Raw genomic sequence first — 15234 nt, forward strand, 5'->3', positions numbered from 1 at the left:
TAGAACTTTAATAGAGTCTACTATAAGAGGAAACTAATTTGAATTGGTTAAGTTTCTAATTAGCACAGCACAACTTCTATTTCTACATTTGTTATTGTGGAATGCAGGATAACATCATGTCATATGGGACTATTTTAGCAGCGCATCATATGTGACTGGGGCACACATATAATATGAAACTAGAATTGCAACAAAACTGTAATGCTCTTTGATTACTAAATAGTTTTCCCAATGGCTGCTCGGTTTGTTGCTCAGTTTGCCCCAGTTTCTCTGTGGTGTTCCTGGTGAGTTCATTGGTCTATGTATAGAGGTAATGGGGAGATGAGGCTGTCAATCTTTTCAGGGGTGTTTCTGTGACATACTTCTGTCTTTGTGCATTCTGTATTACTTGCTGCTTTGAGCTGATACTACTTAGTTTAAAACTCCTATGAAATTGCATACCCATATGTACTTTTTAGAGTGCACACACCACACAGTTCCTGTGTATGTTTATTTTCTTTATGGACTTGCACCTTAGAACAATAACTCTTGTAGTTGTATGCTTTCAAGAAGTTCCCAGAACATGGAACTTTTCAAATGTGAAAATGGGAGGTCATGTCTAGCTCTTCGTATGCTTCTATAAGCATTTTTCCACCTGATTTGTTTGACTGGTTTTTTTGGTCCTTTTGTTGACAAACTGATACTCCATGTGAGGAGTATTATTAGGCAAAGGAGGCCATCCTAGACCTCACGGGCTGAAATGCTGCTCAAACTGAATATTGGATATTTCAGAATATTTGTATACTTTCAGATAAAACCAGACTTCATAGAATGTAGGAAATTAAGCTACAGTGAACTATTTATGCTGCAGAATGTTCTGATCAAGATCTGTCTAATTTTTTATTTCAGTTATCTGATGGTACCAAGATTGTGGATCTTCAGAAGTCTCAAAATCAAGTTTTTCTGAAGCTTCAGTCAAAAGGGTTGAAAGGAGGAGGTATGGAAACTACTTGTCTCTGCTTATAAACTGGAAGGTCAAAACATTTTCTAACACTGTCTGGAGTTAAATGAAATTACTCTTTTCTTTAGATGGGAAGCAATTATTTTTCTTCTAAGTCCTAGGTATCCCTTCACTTGTTCTTTTCATTCTGCTCCAAGAAAATTGAACTTCTCTTTTTAAGTGCCTTGGTGTTTAATTTTTTCTTTGTAATTTCACATGTAGAAATTAGAATATTGCTGTTCCTTGAGAATCAATAAGACTTGCCTTGCAGTAGCATTAATCGCTGCCTTGTCCCATATAAAGTAGGTTGAATACTTGTAAGCAGTTCAGTTACCGAAAGGATATCTTTTCAGTAAAGAAAACTATTCCATTGGTAAAAGGCTTTTGATTTGCTCTGATTTTTTTTTTTTGTTCATTTGTTTTTCTTCTAATTCTGTACGTTTAGTTACTTGCAGTTTTTGTAATAAATATGTATATCTGCTTACATGGTCTCCTGAATTAGATTATGATACCCGAATATCTTCAGAAGGGCTCGAAGTAAAGCCTGTAATGATTATGTTCCTTGGTTGCTAGCATTAATACAAGAGAATGAAATAAATGCTAATGGAATGGTACGATGAATAAGGAGACCCTACTTTTCATGCAGATATTTTATTTGGTGTCACAAAACATTGTATTTCTTAGCCTATGTAAGCCATGAGTGTACTGGTTGATGTAACAGAGGAAAATGAAGAATATGTATATTAGCTAGAAGTTCATGTTCACATTCTCTAGAACCTGCAATAGTTAGAAAACCCCTATGGAAGTGGACCACACGTTTCTATTGCATCAAATGTTTTTCTTTCTCTCGCTCCTGGCTGTTTGCTCTGATAACTTTTTACACTATGTAGGCTGTGATAGACTAAATACAATTTTTTTGATTCTCTGAGCTGGTTGGGTTTTTTTTGCCATGCAAGTATATGGAGAAGATTGTGTAGTAGTCCTGAGAAATCTTTCAAGGGAAAGAAAAACTGTTGCTGATTTTTGTGCCTAGGAATGGGCTATTTGGCTGTGAGATTTTTTTAGAGACCGCACTCTAAGCAGTCCATATCTAGAAGAAGCACCTAAGTTTTTCTAGCCCACAAATTTGATGTAAGTTAATCTAAAAGATCTGAAGGCTTTTTATACCATCCTTTGTGTTCATTCTGGAGTCTTTCAGTTCTGAGATTTTTCCTTACAGCAAGGGAATCAAGGAAGGCTGTGAATTTCTAACTTCAGGAAGTTCATGGACAGTAGAGCCAAGCACACTGGTTGCTGAAGTACTTACCCATGTCACCTGTGTGTTCATTCATCACTGGTGTCTGTCAAAGAATGTGTAATCTTTCTGTATGATCACAGAATCATTCATACTGGAGAGGACATGGGGAGGTTTCTGGTCAAAGCAGGCTCAGCTTTGAGGTCAGACCAGGTTGTTCAAGGCTTGATCTGGTCCAGTTTGGAAAACCTGCCAGGATGGAGACTGCACAGGCTCTCTGGGCTCCTATACCAATGCTTGACTGTCCTTATTGTGGAAAAAGTTTATCCTTCAGATCTGTGGAACCAATTTTGTGTTCAATATGACCAGCTCTAATACTCAAGAAAAATCAGTTTAGCCTTTGACAGGCTGCAGTAAGTCATTATCTCAAGACAGTAATTTCTGCAACATACATAGAGCAGCTCTGCTCTTAGATGTAAAGATTTAGAATGTCTGTCTTCAGTCCTGTCACTTCAAAGCGAATGTCTGGTTTTGTGGTTCCCATAGTGAAATGTGTTGTCTAAACACTTCCGCCTGCCTGCCCAAGTTACACTTACAGAAGATCGGTTTATTGATTTTTAGATAATTTCTTGTAAGAAAAGAAACACCCAAGCCTTCCTACTGTTGATCAGTTCACCTTATTTTGGAAGTTTGCATATTGCATCTTTACTTTCATATACTTTTATATACTGTAAAAATAATAACAGAGGTTATAAAATACCTTCCACACTTTCAGTTGTGAGTTGCAATTTCTTGGTGTTTTTTTTAATTGATGCTATGAATTTACTTTAAGGAAAGAGTGATATGAAAGTTGTGTGAAGACAAGATGTTTGACATTTTTACTTGATATTTTCTCAGCAAATAAATGTCTCTTATCTGTTCCCTTTTTCCACATTGCTGAGTATTGTGTTGGTTCTTTGTCTAATTTTTTAATTCCATAATACGTATAATGTGTGTGTGTTTGTATCTGTGTACTTTACATAAACACATGTATAGGCAGAAGAAGAGAGAGAGAATTATTACTTATTAATAACTTTAAAGGGAAATGGTAGAAGGAGCATCAGTAGAGTCTGTTTTCCTTGTGGGAATTGCATTATTAATATTTGTTTGAAGCACGTATTTTACAGGTTTGGATTTAGGGAGCTGCTCTTTAGTCCTAAACTGGAGTTTGAACTGAAGAGTGTTGATCCTTTCATTCTGTGATAGACTCTCTTAGAGCAGGACTTCATAACGCTTGTTAGTACCTTTCTGAGACTCTATTCCCTCCTGTGCTAAGCCCAGGAAATGCCAAAGCCAGCACCAGGCCCAGCACGACAGTGTGCGAGGACAGGGAGCGTATGCTAGAACCAAAATATACTGTGCCTGTGTGTAGCTGTCTGGAGGGATCATCCCTGGCTATAAAAAAGTTACGCTGCCCTAGAATACTGCCCTGCTGCTGAAAAAGTAGTAGTCCTTTAGAAGTTGCTGTATTTGAACATCCAGTAGTTGCATTTGGGGTGTAAGAGATTAAAAAACTTGGCCCCCAAATTTGTTTCATCCAGATACAGAATAACATGGAGACACTAATATCAAGACTGCTATTTTAATTTTTTTAATAAAAATATTTGTAATGTAGTATTTCTACAGCTGCTTTTAGAAATACAAGATTTTACAGTATTAGGTCTTGAGTTAATCTAAATTTTTTTTCTAAATTCTCAGTAATTGTTTAGTAATTTTTTTTTAAAATCTGAAATTAAGTGCATGGTAACATAATACACACTTTTTGTTTGTTTGTTAGGTCGCTTTGGACAAACAACACCACCACTTGTTGATTTTCTTAAGGATATTTTGAGAAGATACCCAGAGGGAGGACAGATTCTTAAGGTATACAATAAATGGTATTTTTAGCAATCATTCAATATACTTGACATAATACCATTATTTTAACACTTTGCAGCAAGTCTTGCAGTTGTTGTACCTCATTAGATATTCTTTCTAGCACAGGAGATCCGTGTTTTCATTTTTGTGGACAAAGCAAAGTGAATTGTGTGGCTTTTTTTGGTGTTCGTGTTTAATGTCTCTGGGTTTGCTCATCACAGATGCCATTGTAATTTATAAATAATAGACCTAAAATGCAGATAATATAATTAAGTCAGAGATTTCATGATATACTTTATGTGAATATAAGCTATCTAAAATGTTTATTTTGCTTGTTACTTTACAGTTCATCTCTGCTGTAAGCTATGGTAAAACCACCTAGTAGTATATACAGTTTTTTGGGAGGGATTATTTTAGTATAAGATTGGGATAAGCTGATGACTTTAATACAAGATTTTACTGTAGAATTTCTGGGTAGCTAGGTATATTTTCCTAGTTTCACAAAGTTTCATCATTAGATTAAGAGCACTTCTATGGTGGGAATCTTTGAGTGGCTTTTGCGACTTACTCTAAGAGTGATAAGAATAATGAACCCATCAGTTTTCTATGGGCTGAAAAGCATTTTAGTCTAGATACTGGTTATTATTACAAAAGAAAGTCACAGGATTTTCTGAAGTGAAGTTAGTGTTCTTTATGGTGTTTTGTCATTGGTCCAGGAGACTTCAAAGTGCATCAGTAGGGCACGATATGTTGTGATGCGCCACATTTGAATGTTATGTGTACAGGCCAAACAATGGAAATGACAATACTGGGTTAAGCATTAAAAAAATTATCAGTAAATAGGATGGTGAACTGGTGGAACGGAGTTTATATCACCTCACAGGGCTGGAACATGTCTCATGTGAAGAAGGGCTAAGAGAGTTAGGATTGCTCAGCCTGCAGAAGACAAAGCTCTGACAAGACACTATTGCAGCCTTTTAACATAAAAAGAGGGCTCATAAGGAAGGAGGAGAGAGACTTGATACTGAGGCCTGTTGTGACAGGACAAGGGGGAATGGTTTTAAACTGAAAGATGGTAGGTTTAGATTGGACGTAAGGAAGAAATATTTTATGATGAGCATGGTGAGACACTGGAAGAGGTTGCTTAGAGAAGCTGTGGATGCTCCATCATTGGGAGTGTTCAAAGTCAGTTGCTGCTTGATGATCTTTAAAAGTCCATTCCAACCCAAACCATTCTATGAGTCTATGATTTGGTAAAATATAGATCATTCTAACTTTATCAAGTCCCACAAGGGGAAAGACAGGTACCTGTAGAAGATGATTTGTCTGTTTTATCATAGCTTCCTATGCTAACATCTGGAGGTGACAGTTTGGTTTTTTGAGGAGCATCTGAATTTGTTAGTTCATAGTTCGATGTTAAGCTTCCCAATCAGAATGCTTCATCACATGGATGTTAAGAAATGGATTTTGTTAGTGTATGGGAATACTAGGTTCTAACTAATGGGGTTTGGTACAGATATATACATCTGTATACATAAAGCACACCAGTACAAATGGTGACAGATGATGAGAGTTTCTGCTATCTCTTGGAAGGTTTTCTTTGCAACCGTGGAACTAGAAGTTGATTATTTTTAGTGTGAACGCTTAAGATAAGCAACTGTTTTGGCAAACTACATGCTGGATATGTTCTGAGCAGTGTCCATTCATAGGATGGGTGCTTACATTTTTACTGTTTCCCAGTACTAGTTGAATATGTAGGGTGAATTTGAATCATGAAAGATTCAGCTGTTAGCAATGTGAACCCATCTTTTCATTCCACTGCGAAAAGATAGGATATGTCCTTAGAAATCAGATAGGTAAATCTTAAAGTAGACAAGTTCCTGTTTTCATGGTTTGCAATTTAGAGTTAATGGACTGTTAGGGAGGGATTACTACCAGGAATTTTGCTGATCTGTTAAAATGGATTCACTGTTTGGATTCTTCAAATGCAATGCTGTTAGAGCTGAATGTAGCGGATGTTCCTTATGCTACAGCATGAACTTATTATTTAATATTTCAAGATGCTTTGGCTATCTTTCTGTATCTTCTTGAAGAATTGCATGTTTTTTGTAATAGAATACCTCATGGAGATTCTTTAAAAATGTGTTATGTATGCTGAACTACAGGTTAGAAGTATCAATATAAATATGTTTTGGTTACTTGTGTGATATGCCTTATAGACGGAAGATACTGTCACAAAGTGAAAAATTGAGGGGTTATATTTTTGGTATTAGATAACAATGAGCTTGTTTTACTGTCAACAGTACATTGGAATGAAACCTAATCTGAAATAACTGCTGCTAGTTGATGCATTTTAAAGTAAAGATTCATCTTGCTAGCAAGTCTTTTATTTTTATGCATAATTAAATGAAATTTATTATATTAATACATTGGATATGATGCACTGTACCTGTACCTGTATAGCTTTTTCAGTTCAGCTGACATACTTTCTTATGCCAAACCTATTTATATCCACATAAACATATACACGTGTGTATATGTGTGTGTGTATATATGTGAGTGTGTATCTTTGGAGCCCTGATACACTTGGATTCAGTGTAAATAGAGCATTGTGTGAAGCTCTAATCCTGTAGGTATTTATAATAATGCTTACGTGTCTGCACTGTATAATGCTGTTGATGTAAGTGGGACTGGATAGGCATATTTTATTAGTGGTAGTGTTTACGGAACTAGTTTATTGACATTTTAATTATTAGAGTTTTCCACAGCTCTCATCACTACTAATACTGCTTAACAAATACTCAGTCTTAATATAAGTGTGTTTCTAGTTTATGGGCTTCGTTTAGCAGGTAAGCTCTATTGGTTCATGATTTACAGAGTTACTGGTCAGAACTGTTCTGCAGACCTTTGCTGAAGGAGTGTTAGAAGTGAGCACTGTCGCTCTTGAACAGTTGGTTCATACTGTGAAATGTTAACTTAAAGGGAGTTCAGTTGATGTAAAGAAGAGTGCTGTGTATTGCCCTTTTATGATTTGTTGCCTCAGTTGTTGTGTGGGCGTAACAGTAAATATTTTTTTATTTTTTTCTTCTGTTACTTTGCATTGTTTTGAGAATTGTACTACTCTGATTTGGAAGAATCTAGTTTTACTAGTAACACTTTAGTAGGTTATACCTAAACTTTACAAATACTGCTTGTGTGTGGTATTTGGGCTCCAAATTCAAATTACTCTTGTAGTGTATGTCTGAATATTCCTTTTGTAATGTTGTCTGTTTTCATTGAGGTAAACTGGATAAATTATTTCGATTGAAAAGTATGAAAACAATTACACTTGAGACAGTTGCTTACTATTATCTACTGTTTAGGTTGGGCAGCCATTGCTAGAATCTGTACAACATGAAAATTTTTTCTTTGTTTTTTTGCTGTCTCAGGAACTGATACAGAATGCAGAAGATGCTGGTGCCACAGAGGTTAGGTTTTTATATGATGAAACTCAGTATGGAACAGAAACTCTATGGTCAAAGGACATGGCGCAATATCAGGGTAAATATAATGTTTATTAATTTGGGCCATTATTCTTCAATATGCCTGTGGTTCTGTGTTTTTCTCCTTGCTGTGTGGAGATGACCATATAGGGATGACTCCATTGCCACTTCCACCTTACTAAGTGCATATTTTGTCGATGTTCTAATGTTAATTCTTTTCCAAAGCTAGTGTTTGGTATTGAAGGCCTTGCACTGTCATCTTGCAGGTTGTCAGTAGCAGCTTTCCAACTGCTTCCAGTTTGAGGAAAATCTTCATTTGCCACTTTATTCTAAATCACTTCTCCCAGGGTGACTGTGTATCCCAGTGTTTGTTTTCCTGGGTTCACTCCATATCCCAAAATGCAAAAAAAGATTTTTAGTAGAGCAACTAAACAAAATTCAGTAAGTAAGACGTAGGATAAAAGAATGTTTGTGATCTTAGACAATCATTTTCAGATTTTTTTTTGCATATTAATCTCTACCTTTTGAGAGCTATCTCCAGTTCTTAATGTAAAGGTTACCCTAGCCCCTTACATTTCAGTACTCTCCAGGCAGTTCTGTTTTCTTCCCCACCTCTTATTCTCTCCTCCTTATACCAAACTTGCTCCATACAAAAGGTTTTTACATCATCGGATATGGCTTTTTGTGATAGGGGTCAGTTAAGCATTTATCAATCAAATTAGTTTGCGTAATCATCCCAAAAAGTATTCAGTTGTGATTTGAAGATTTCAGTTATGAATAGTCCACTACCACTTGTTTCTAGTTTTTTTTAGTTGTTAATCAGCCTCGTTATGTCTTCTAATCTGAATTTGTCTGTCTTACTTACTAGATACAGGTTATTGTTATATCTTGCCATGTATTCCCTTCCAGTGGAGGTATGAGCAGACTGTGATTAGTACATCTTTAAAACATCTTTTTGATAGACTGAACAGATTAAGTTAAAGTGTTTTGCCACAGGACGCTTTTTTCAGAAGTTTTGTTGGTTTCTGCTTTCTGTTCAGTTTTTCAGAATCATTCTTTTAAAAAGTGAACACCAGACTAGATATGATATAAGAATAGACATCTTTTAAATACCATGCACAGAGGTAAATCCATCTTCTTGCTTCTGCTTTTGCTGCAACTCTACACCTTCCTTTCATGCCCAAGCATAATTTGATGTCAGCTTGAGTTGTTGCTTCCTCTTTAAATTTGCAAATGCATACTTTAAAGAAACACTTTCTCAGTGCTGTAAGTCTGTTTCCTAGAAATTTTTAACAGTAAATGATTTTTTTCTGTCATTTTTTTAACACTTAACTATTATAGGGCCAGCATTTTATGCATACAACGATGCAATTTTCACCCCTGAGGACTGGCATGGTATACAGGAAATAGCAAGAAGCAGGAAGAAAGATGATCCCCTGAAAGTTGGAAGATTTGGAATTGGCTTTAATTCAGTTTATCATATAACAGGTACTCTCAGTAGATATTTAAAAAAGAAAATGTTGACATTTTGAGTTCTTTATTTATTTTATATCTTCATCAAAAATTTAATATTTTCTCTATAGTGTATTTTTAAATTAGATCCTTGGCTAAATTTCCTTCATATTTTCTAAAACTCCATAGGGTAACCTTTGGATTTTGAAGGTTTTTGGAGGATGTTTGTTTCTTCTAGTAGCAGGGTAGCTATGCAAGTAGAAGTGTGAAAGTTCAGACTAGACAGAAACTTTTACGCAGGTTCTTTGCGTAATGGGCAGGGATTTTATTTCATGCTAGAAAAGATATTCCATAATAGAGGCACATTTACATTTGAGAGAGATAGTACATACTCTTTCACAAGCTGGTAATATTCAGTCTTGAAATGTGTTACTCTGGCAAACTGCAAAGTTACTGTTACTCTGCAAGTATGAATGTAATAGAATACATCTTTAGTATATTGTTTTGGTTATTTTTTTCCTGAAAATATTGGAAAGATAAAAGTATAGAGTTGAAAAAAATTACACTTTTTGTTACTCACTATTTGCTAAAATGCAAATATTTAATTGCAAAATAGAGGCGTGCTTGTTTTTTTCCTGTCAGTAAATGCTGAATTGTATGTTATCAGATTCAGACTAGGTTCATTGCTGGTTTATAACATTTTTTTTTCTTACCCTTTTAAAATTTGTTCCATAAGACCGTACTTGAAAAGCATGTTGTTTTAGGATTACTAATAGTTGTTTTTTATGTATACAGATGTCCCTAGCATTTTCAGTGGTGACCAGATTGGAATGCTTGATCCCCATCAGACCCTTTTTGGACCTCATGAATCAGGCCAGTGCTGGAATCTAAAAGAAGATAGCAAGGAAATCAATGAACTTACAGACCAGTTTGCTCCGTTCATTGGTGTGTTTGGCAGCACTAAGGAAACGTTTAAGAATGGAAGCTTTCCTGGTACCTTTTTTCGTTTCCCACTTCGTCTGCAGCCTTCCCAGCTGAGCAGCAATGTTTACGACAAACAGAAGGTTCTGGAGCTGTTTGAATCCTTCAGAGCAGATGCAGACACAGTATTGCTCTTTCTGAAGAGTGTTCAGGATGTGTCATTGCATGTTAGGGAAGCTGATGGAACTGAGAGGCTGATTTTTAGAGTAACTGCTAGTGAGAACAAGGCCTTGAAACATGAAAGACCAAATTCTATCAAGATCCTAGGAACTGCAATAAATCAGTATTGTAAAGGAGTTCCAAGCAATAGCATAACATGTGTGACATACCATGTAAATATAGTTGTAGAAGATGAGAGCGTTAAGGACGCACAGAAAACATCTTGGTTGGTGTGTAATTGTGTGGGTGGTCGAGGAATGTGTACTGAACTGGATAGTTTAGCTGATGACTTGAAATTTGTTCCTACTATTGGAATAGCCATGTCTTTATCAACTAATGAGGAGGAAAAAGGAGCTGTAGCAGACTTTTCAGGAAGAGCGTTTTGTTTTCTGCCTTTGCCTCCAGGTGAAGAGAGCAAAACTGGACTCCCAGTTCATGTCAGTGGTTTCTTTGGTCTCACGGACAATAGGAGGAGTATCAAATGGCGAGAGCTGGATCAATGGAGAGATCCAGCAGCTTTGTGGAATGATCTTCTCGTCGTGAATATTGTGCCCAAGGCATACACCACCCTTATTTTGGAAGCTATCAAACGAATGGAGACTGAGAAGAATTCAGATTTTCCATTGTCAGCTGAACGAATTTATAGGTTATGGCCTGATGAGAACAAAATCAGGGTACCTTGGAAACCAATTGTAGTACCTCTCTTTAAAGAGCTGCTCCAGCATACAGTTATTTACTCAGTGAGTAATCAGTGGATACAGGTTGAACAGGTGCACTTTTCTGAAATGGATGAGAGTTTGGAGTACACACAGTCTGTTCTCAACTACCTCCAGAATTCAGGGAAGCAGATTGCCAAGGTACCAGCAAATATTGCTAGTGCAGTGCATCTTACTATTTCTGCTGCTAAAGCTGTGAAAAAAGTGACTCCTGCTGTAGTACGGCAAGTACTAAGGAAATCTGGACACAGTGGAACTGCTGAAGAGAAGCTTCATCTTCTAGAATTTGTGCTTTCTGATGGAGTCTACAGTGAACTGATTGGACTGGAGCTTTTGCCATTACAAAATGGAAATTTTATTCCTTTTTCCTCATCTGTGTCAGAACAGGATGTAGTTTACATAACCTCAGAAGAATATCCCAGGTATACTTAATATTTTAAATATTGTTGTTTTTTTCATTTTAAATGCTCAAACAGAGCTTCAGACTGTTACTTGCTTATCAGCACACAAGGTGATATGCAGAAGCCTGTAATATAATAATGCATAGATATAGAACTCTGTTTTCTGTCCATATGCACAGACGTACATATATCTCATTTGAAAAGTGACAGCTACTTGCCTTTGTTAGTTTATAAAGAATCATGTGATCTAGATACTTTTTTGAGGGAATTTAATGATACTGCTATATCTTACTCTGTTTTGTATTGCTAATGGACTTAGTTTGGTCAGTATTGTAGAACTTACACAACACCATGTTATACCAGGTATAAATCTACTTGCTAGCTGTGATAATTCAGAAATCTAAAGTAGTAGTGCTTTATTTGCCTCTATTCTTGCCTACAGTAATTATTTTTAATTCTAATGTTATAAGTATAATAAATGACTTCTGCTACATGTTTTAAAACACTTTGAACTTAAGAGTTTAGCTTAAAAAGCTGAAATAAGCTCTTATGAATCTTTCTTTTAACACCTGTGGAAGAGCAAGAAAGATTCTGTGTTGGTTTATGTGTAACAGACATGCCTGCTGTCAGAATTAAACTAGAGAGTTATGTTTGATTTAAGGAAGACTAAACTTGGAAAAACTATTTAGTTTTAAGTGCTAACAGAAAGGAAGGGGAGGGAAGGGCAGGATGAGACTGACTCTTGGCTATGATAATCTTAACCACTATCTGCAGGTCTTTTGGAATCCACAGATCTTTTGAAGTCCTAGAATCACATGTTGTATTTTTTGTATGATTTCAAATAGAATCTTTAAGAGACATAGTATAGTGGGTTTTATCTTTTTTTTTTTTTTGGTTAAAATACAACTGGATGAAAATAATTTTCAATCCAATTTTCTCTATCAAAAGAAAACTTGCTTAGACCTGCTTTGAAAAAAAGAGTAGTTGGAAAAATTAGTTCGTTACTACTCTCTGCATCTAAATGTATGATTTTCTCATTTATAAGAAAACAACCACTGAAAACCCAATTCTGCATATGAAAGCGATTGCTTTGCATGTGACTGTCTTACCATGATGATTATTGTGCTGGTAATTTCTGTGCAGCAGCATAAATACATTAGATGCGTTGCTAACATGTGGTTGGTTTTTTGTTTTTGTTTTTGTTTTTTTTTTTAAATGGTGTACTTAGATCACTCTTTCCTGGCCTGGAAGGAAGGTTACTTTCTGATGATCTGAAACCTGAGGTTCTAGCTGCCTTGAAAGAAGCTGCCAAAAGCCGAGGTAATAAATCTTCTGTGTTCTCATATAGTGAAACAGATTGCTAATGGTTGAACAGACTGGTTATAAGCTCAAGCTTAAAGCAATGTCTTCTCTGCATCTGAGTTAACATAAATAAACTGGTCATCTAAAAAAAAGTTTATAATACAATAGGCTATGTTGAATTGGAAATGACACATGAAAATTATAAATGATCAAAAAGGCAAAGGCAAGGGAAGAAGGATAAAAATTTGCAGAAACAAAAAATAGATACTCACTTACTAAAAAACATGTATTCAAGGTTCAGTAATTTTGTGCAAACAGTATTCCACTGCTTAAGATAGCCTGAATTCTATTTTGCATTTGTAGTATCTGCATATGCAATAGCGATGTCATGGTTTTGGTGTTGTGGATCATTTCTTATCTCACAATTGCACGTGATCACATCAGTGTGTTTTTTTAAAACCAGAGGAAGCTATCTTAAGCGTACTGTAGCCTCAAGCAAACTGTAGACCATACAATTTTATCAAGTATTCCCCAAGTGTTATTTCATAGTTTATGGTTGTGTCCATGGGGACTTACTGAAATACTTCCAATCTTGACCAAAAGACTTGGTGAAGAAGTTTGCTGCATCTATGTTTAACAGCCTTCAGATTTAAATTTTTTTCGCCTCTTTTCTACTCAGAGTTTGTCAGGTAAACAGGACAGTTTACCTTGCCCACCATTTGACTGGTAAATTTGAAGTTTGAGTATCCCAAGTCTTCTTGTGTAAACACATTTCAAAGAAGTCACTCCAGCTTATTTTTAAATAATATGAGCATATGGTGAGCTATCTTATTCTTCAATGTCTAGAAAATGTACTTTTCAGAAAGAGATTCTTGTCTAGCTTCTTTTTTAAATTGCTCTATTTATCAGAATGCTTTTTTAGACTAAAGCCATCAGAACCAGACATAGAATGCTATAAATCATTGTGTTGATCTGCTTTTCTTCATACCCTTTATCAGGTCTTCAGTCATTCTGTCACAGTCTGTTTGAATGCATCTTAAACAGAAAAAGCAGAAGTGTCTATAATGAAAAAACCCATCCTATATATTCACAGAGCAATCCCTTACTGAATTCTTCTAGGACATTCCTTCATTTCCAGTCTTGGTCTCTGAGTTGCAGCAAAGTCTCTCTAGTCTTTTTAGTGCACGGGAAGATTTTTGGTCACGTTTAAGGTCTTCCTTCTGTCTCTTTTATTCCTCTGGTAGTTAGGTTGAATGACATTTCGGTAGGAACTTGCTCTTGGTTGGTAGTATGCTTCTCATTGATTAGAAGAACATACATTTGTATATGAATATGACAAGTATAATTCTTCTGAATCTTCTAGAAATGCCTAAGTACTTTTTGATAATCCTTTGCGAGATTGTAGTGGCCTACTTTTTATTCTAGCTCCTCCTAAATTATTCTTCATTCTAAGTTGTTGCATAGTTGTAAAGTACAACTGTAGTACCACTGAAGTTGTATGTTATTATAAGTAATAAATATCAGAGAGGTTTTTGGCAGGTTTTGAAGCTTTACCTCAAAAATTTTACTTATATAGCTGTTGAAATTATATCAGAGTGATTCCTGGTACAGTTGCAGAAATAGAAACTTTCTAGTATTGTTTCTCTGGGAAGATGGGATGCAAATTTATTTATTTTTTTTTAATGTACAAAGACAACCAGATCTTACTTTTGCTTTCCTAAAATGTATACTGTATTTTGCTACTTAATAACCATTTCTATATTTAGTATGTTAATGTGTAACTTAAGAGATGTTTTCTAAAAATTGATTTGATTATATTCTAGCCCAACAGCTTCTCTGGGGATTTTCAGGTACAGTTGTTGACTGAAGGTGTACTGGTTTGGACTGAAGTGTGATATTTGTGTGAATTTGGTGATCAGCTATTCTCATTACCCCAGCTTTCTTGTAAACTAAGCTTACCAAATAGAGCTGCCAAAAGATTGCTACCAAAGATAGTTATGTAAAGAATTCTAAATGCAACTGAGGGGAAAATGCATATTGATGAAGAAAACCTTGTAGTTATGTGACACAGAAATGATCAATATTTTCATTGTTTTTTTTAATATATTTTTTTAGTAAATTCCCATGCCGTAGGAAGATACCCAGTATTTTAAGATCACATGTGTAGATTTTTAAAACAGTATTTCTGAAGTTCTTTGCTCAGGGGATTTAAGCTTAACTTTTAAGTAGATTCTTATCTGTCTGGCCCGTCGCTGCAAGTATTTCTCTCTTTCACAAGGCTACTGTGTTACCTGTGTTTTCTGTTCAGTAGAACTAACAGAATGTGTAGCTCTGTAGGCATGAAGTGAAGTGAAAACAATTTTGGTTTTTTTTTTCTGAAGGATGTCTTGCTACAGATTTCCAGCAGAGCAGGGACTGTAGATAATATCTTTAATTAGGCTGTTGCTTTTAAGGACACAGCAGTGCTATCTAGATGGAAGAAAGAACTGCAATTCAAATAGATGTCTTGCTTCCATTCTTGTCATTGTTTTTGATATTGTGGGAGGTAGTCGTATATTTTGTACTGTTTTGTAGCCCTAGACATTCTGTAGATTTTAAGTATAAGCTGTCATAGTGGTAATAATGACACGAA

General features: G+C 35.6%; 1 protein-coding gene across 2 annotated transcripts in view; it reads left to right on the plus strand.

Annotated features, from left to right (window-relative positions):
• Nucleotides 1-892: 892 nt before the first annotated feature.
• The window catches only part of SACS (sacsin molecular chaperone), a 28648-nt gene continuing 14306 nt past the window's right edge, over nt 893-15234 (plus strand). Inside the window, exons 1-7 of one of the 2 annotated variants that reach the window (XM_014965841.1) lie at nt 893-976; nt 4030-4115; nt 7538-7649; nt 8933-9079; nt 9839-11321; nt 12529-12620; nt 14426-14452. In XM_014965841.1, the coding sequence (XP_014821327.1) occupies nt 7634-7649; nt 8933-9079; nt 9839-11321; nt 12529-12620; nt 14426-14452 (1765 nt within the window). In that variant the 5' untranslated portion in view covers nt 893-976; nt 4030-4115; nt 7538-7633. The remainder of the gene's footprint in view (nt 977-4029; nt 4116-7537; nt 7650-8932; nt 9080-9838; nt 11322-12528; nt 12621-14425; nt 14453-15234) is intronic. The other variant, XM_014965842.1, reaches the window with a different exon arrangement.

This window comes from Calidris pugnax, unplaced genomic scaffold (genome assembly GCF_001431845.1).
Source record: "Calidris pugnax isolate Ruff unplaced genomic scaffold, ASM143184v1 scaffold20, whole genome shotgun sequence".
NCBI classification, from domain to species: Eukaryota; Metazoa; Chordata; class Aves; order Charadriiformes; family Scolopacidae; genus Calidris; species Calidris pugnax.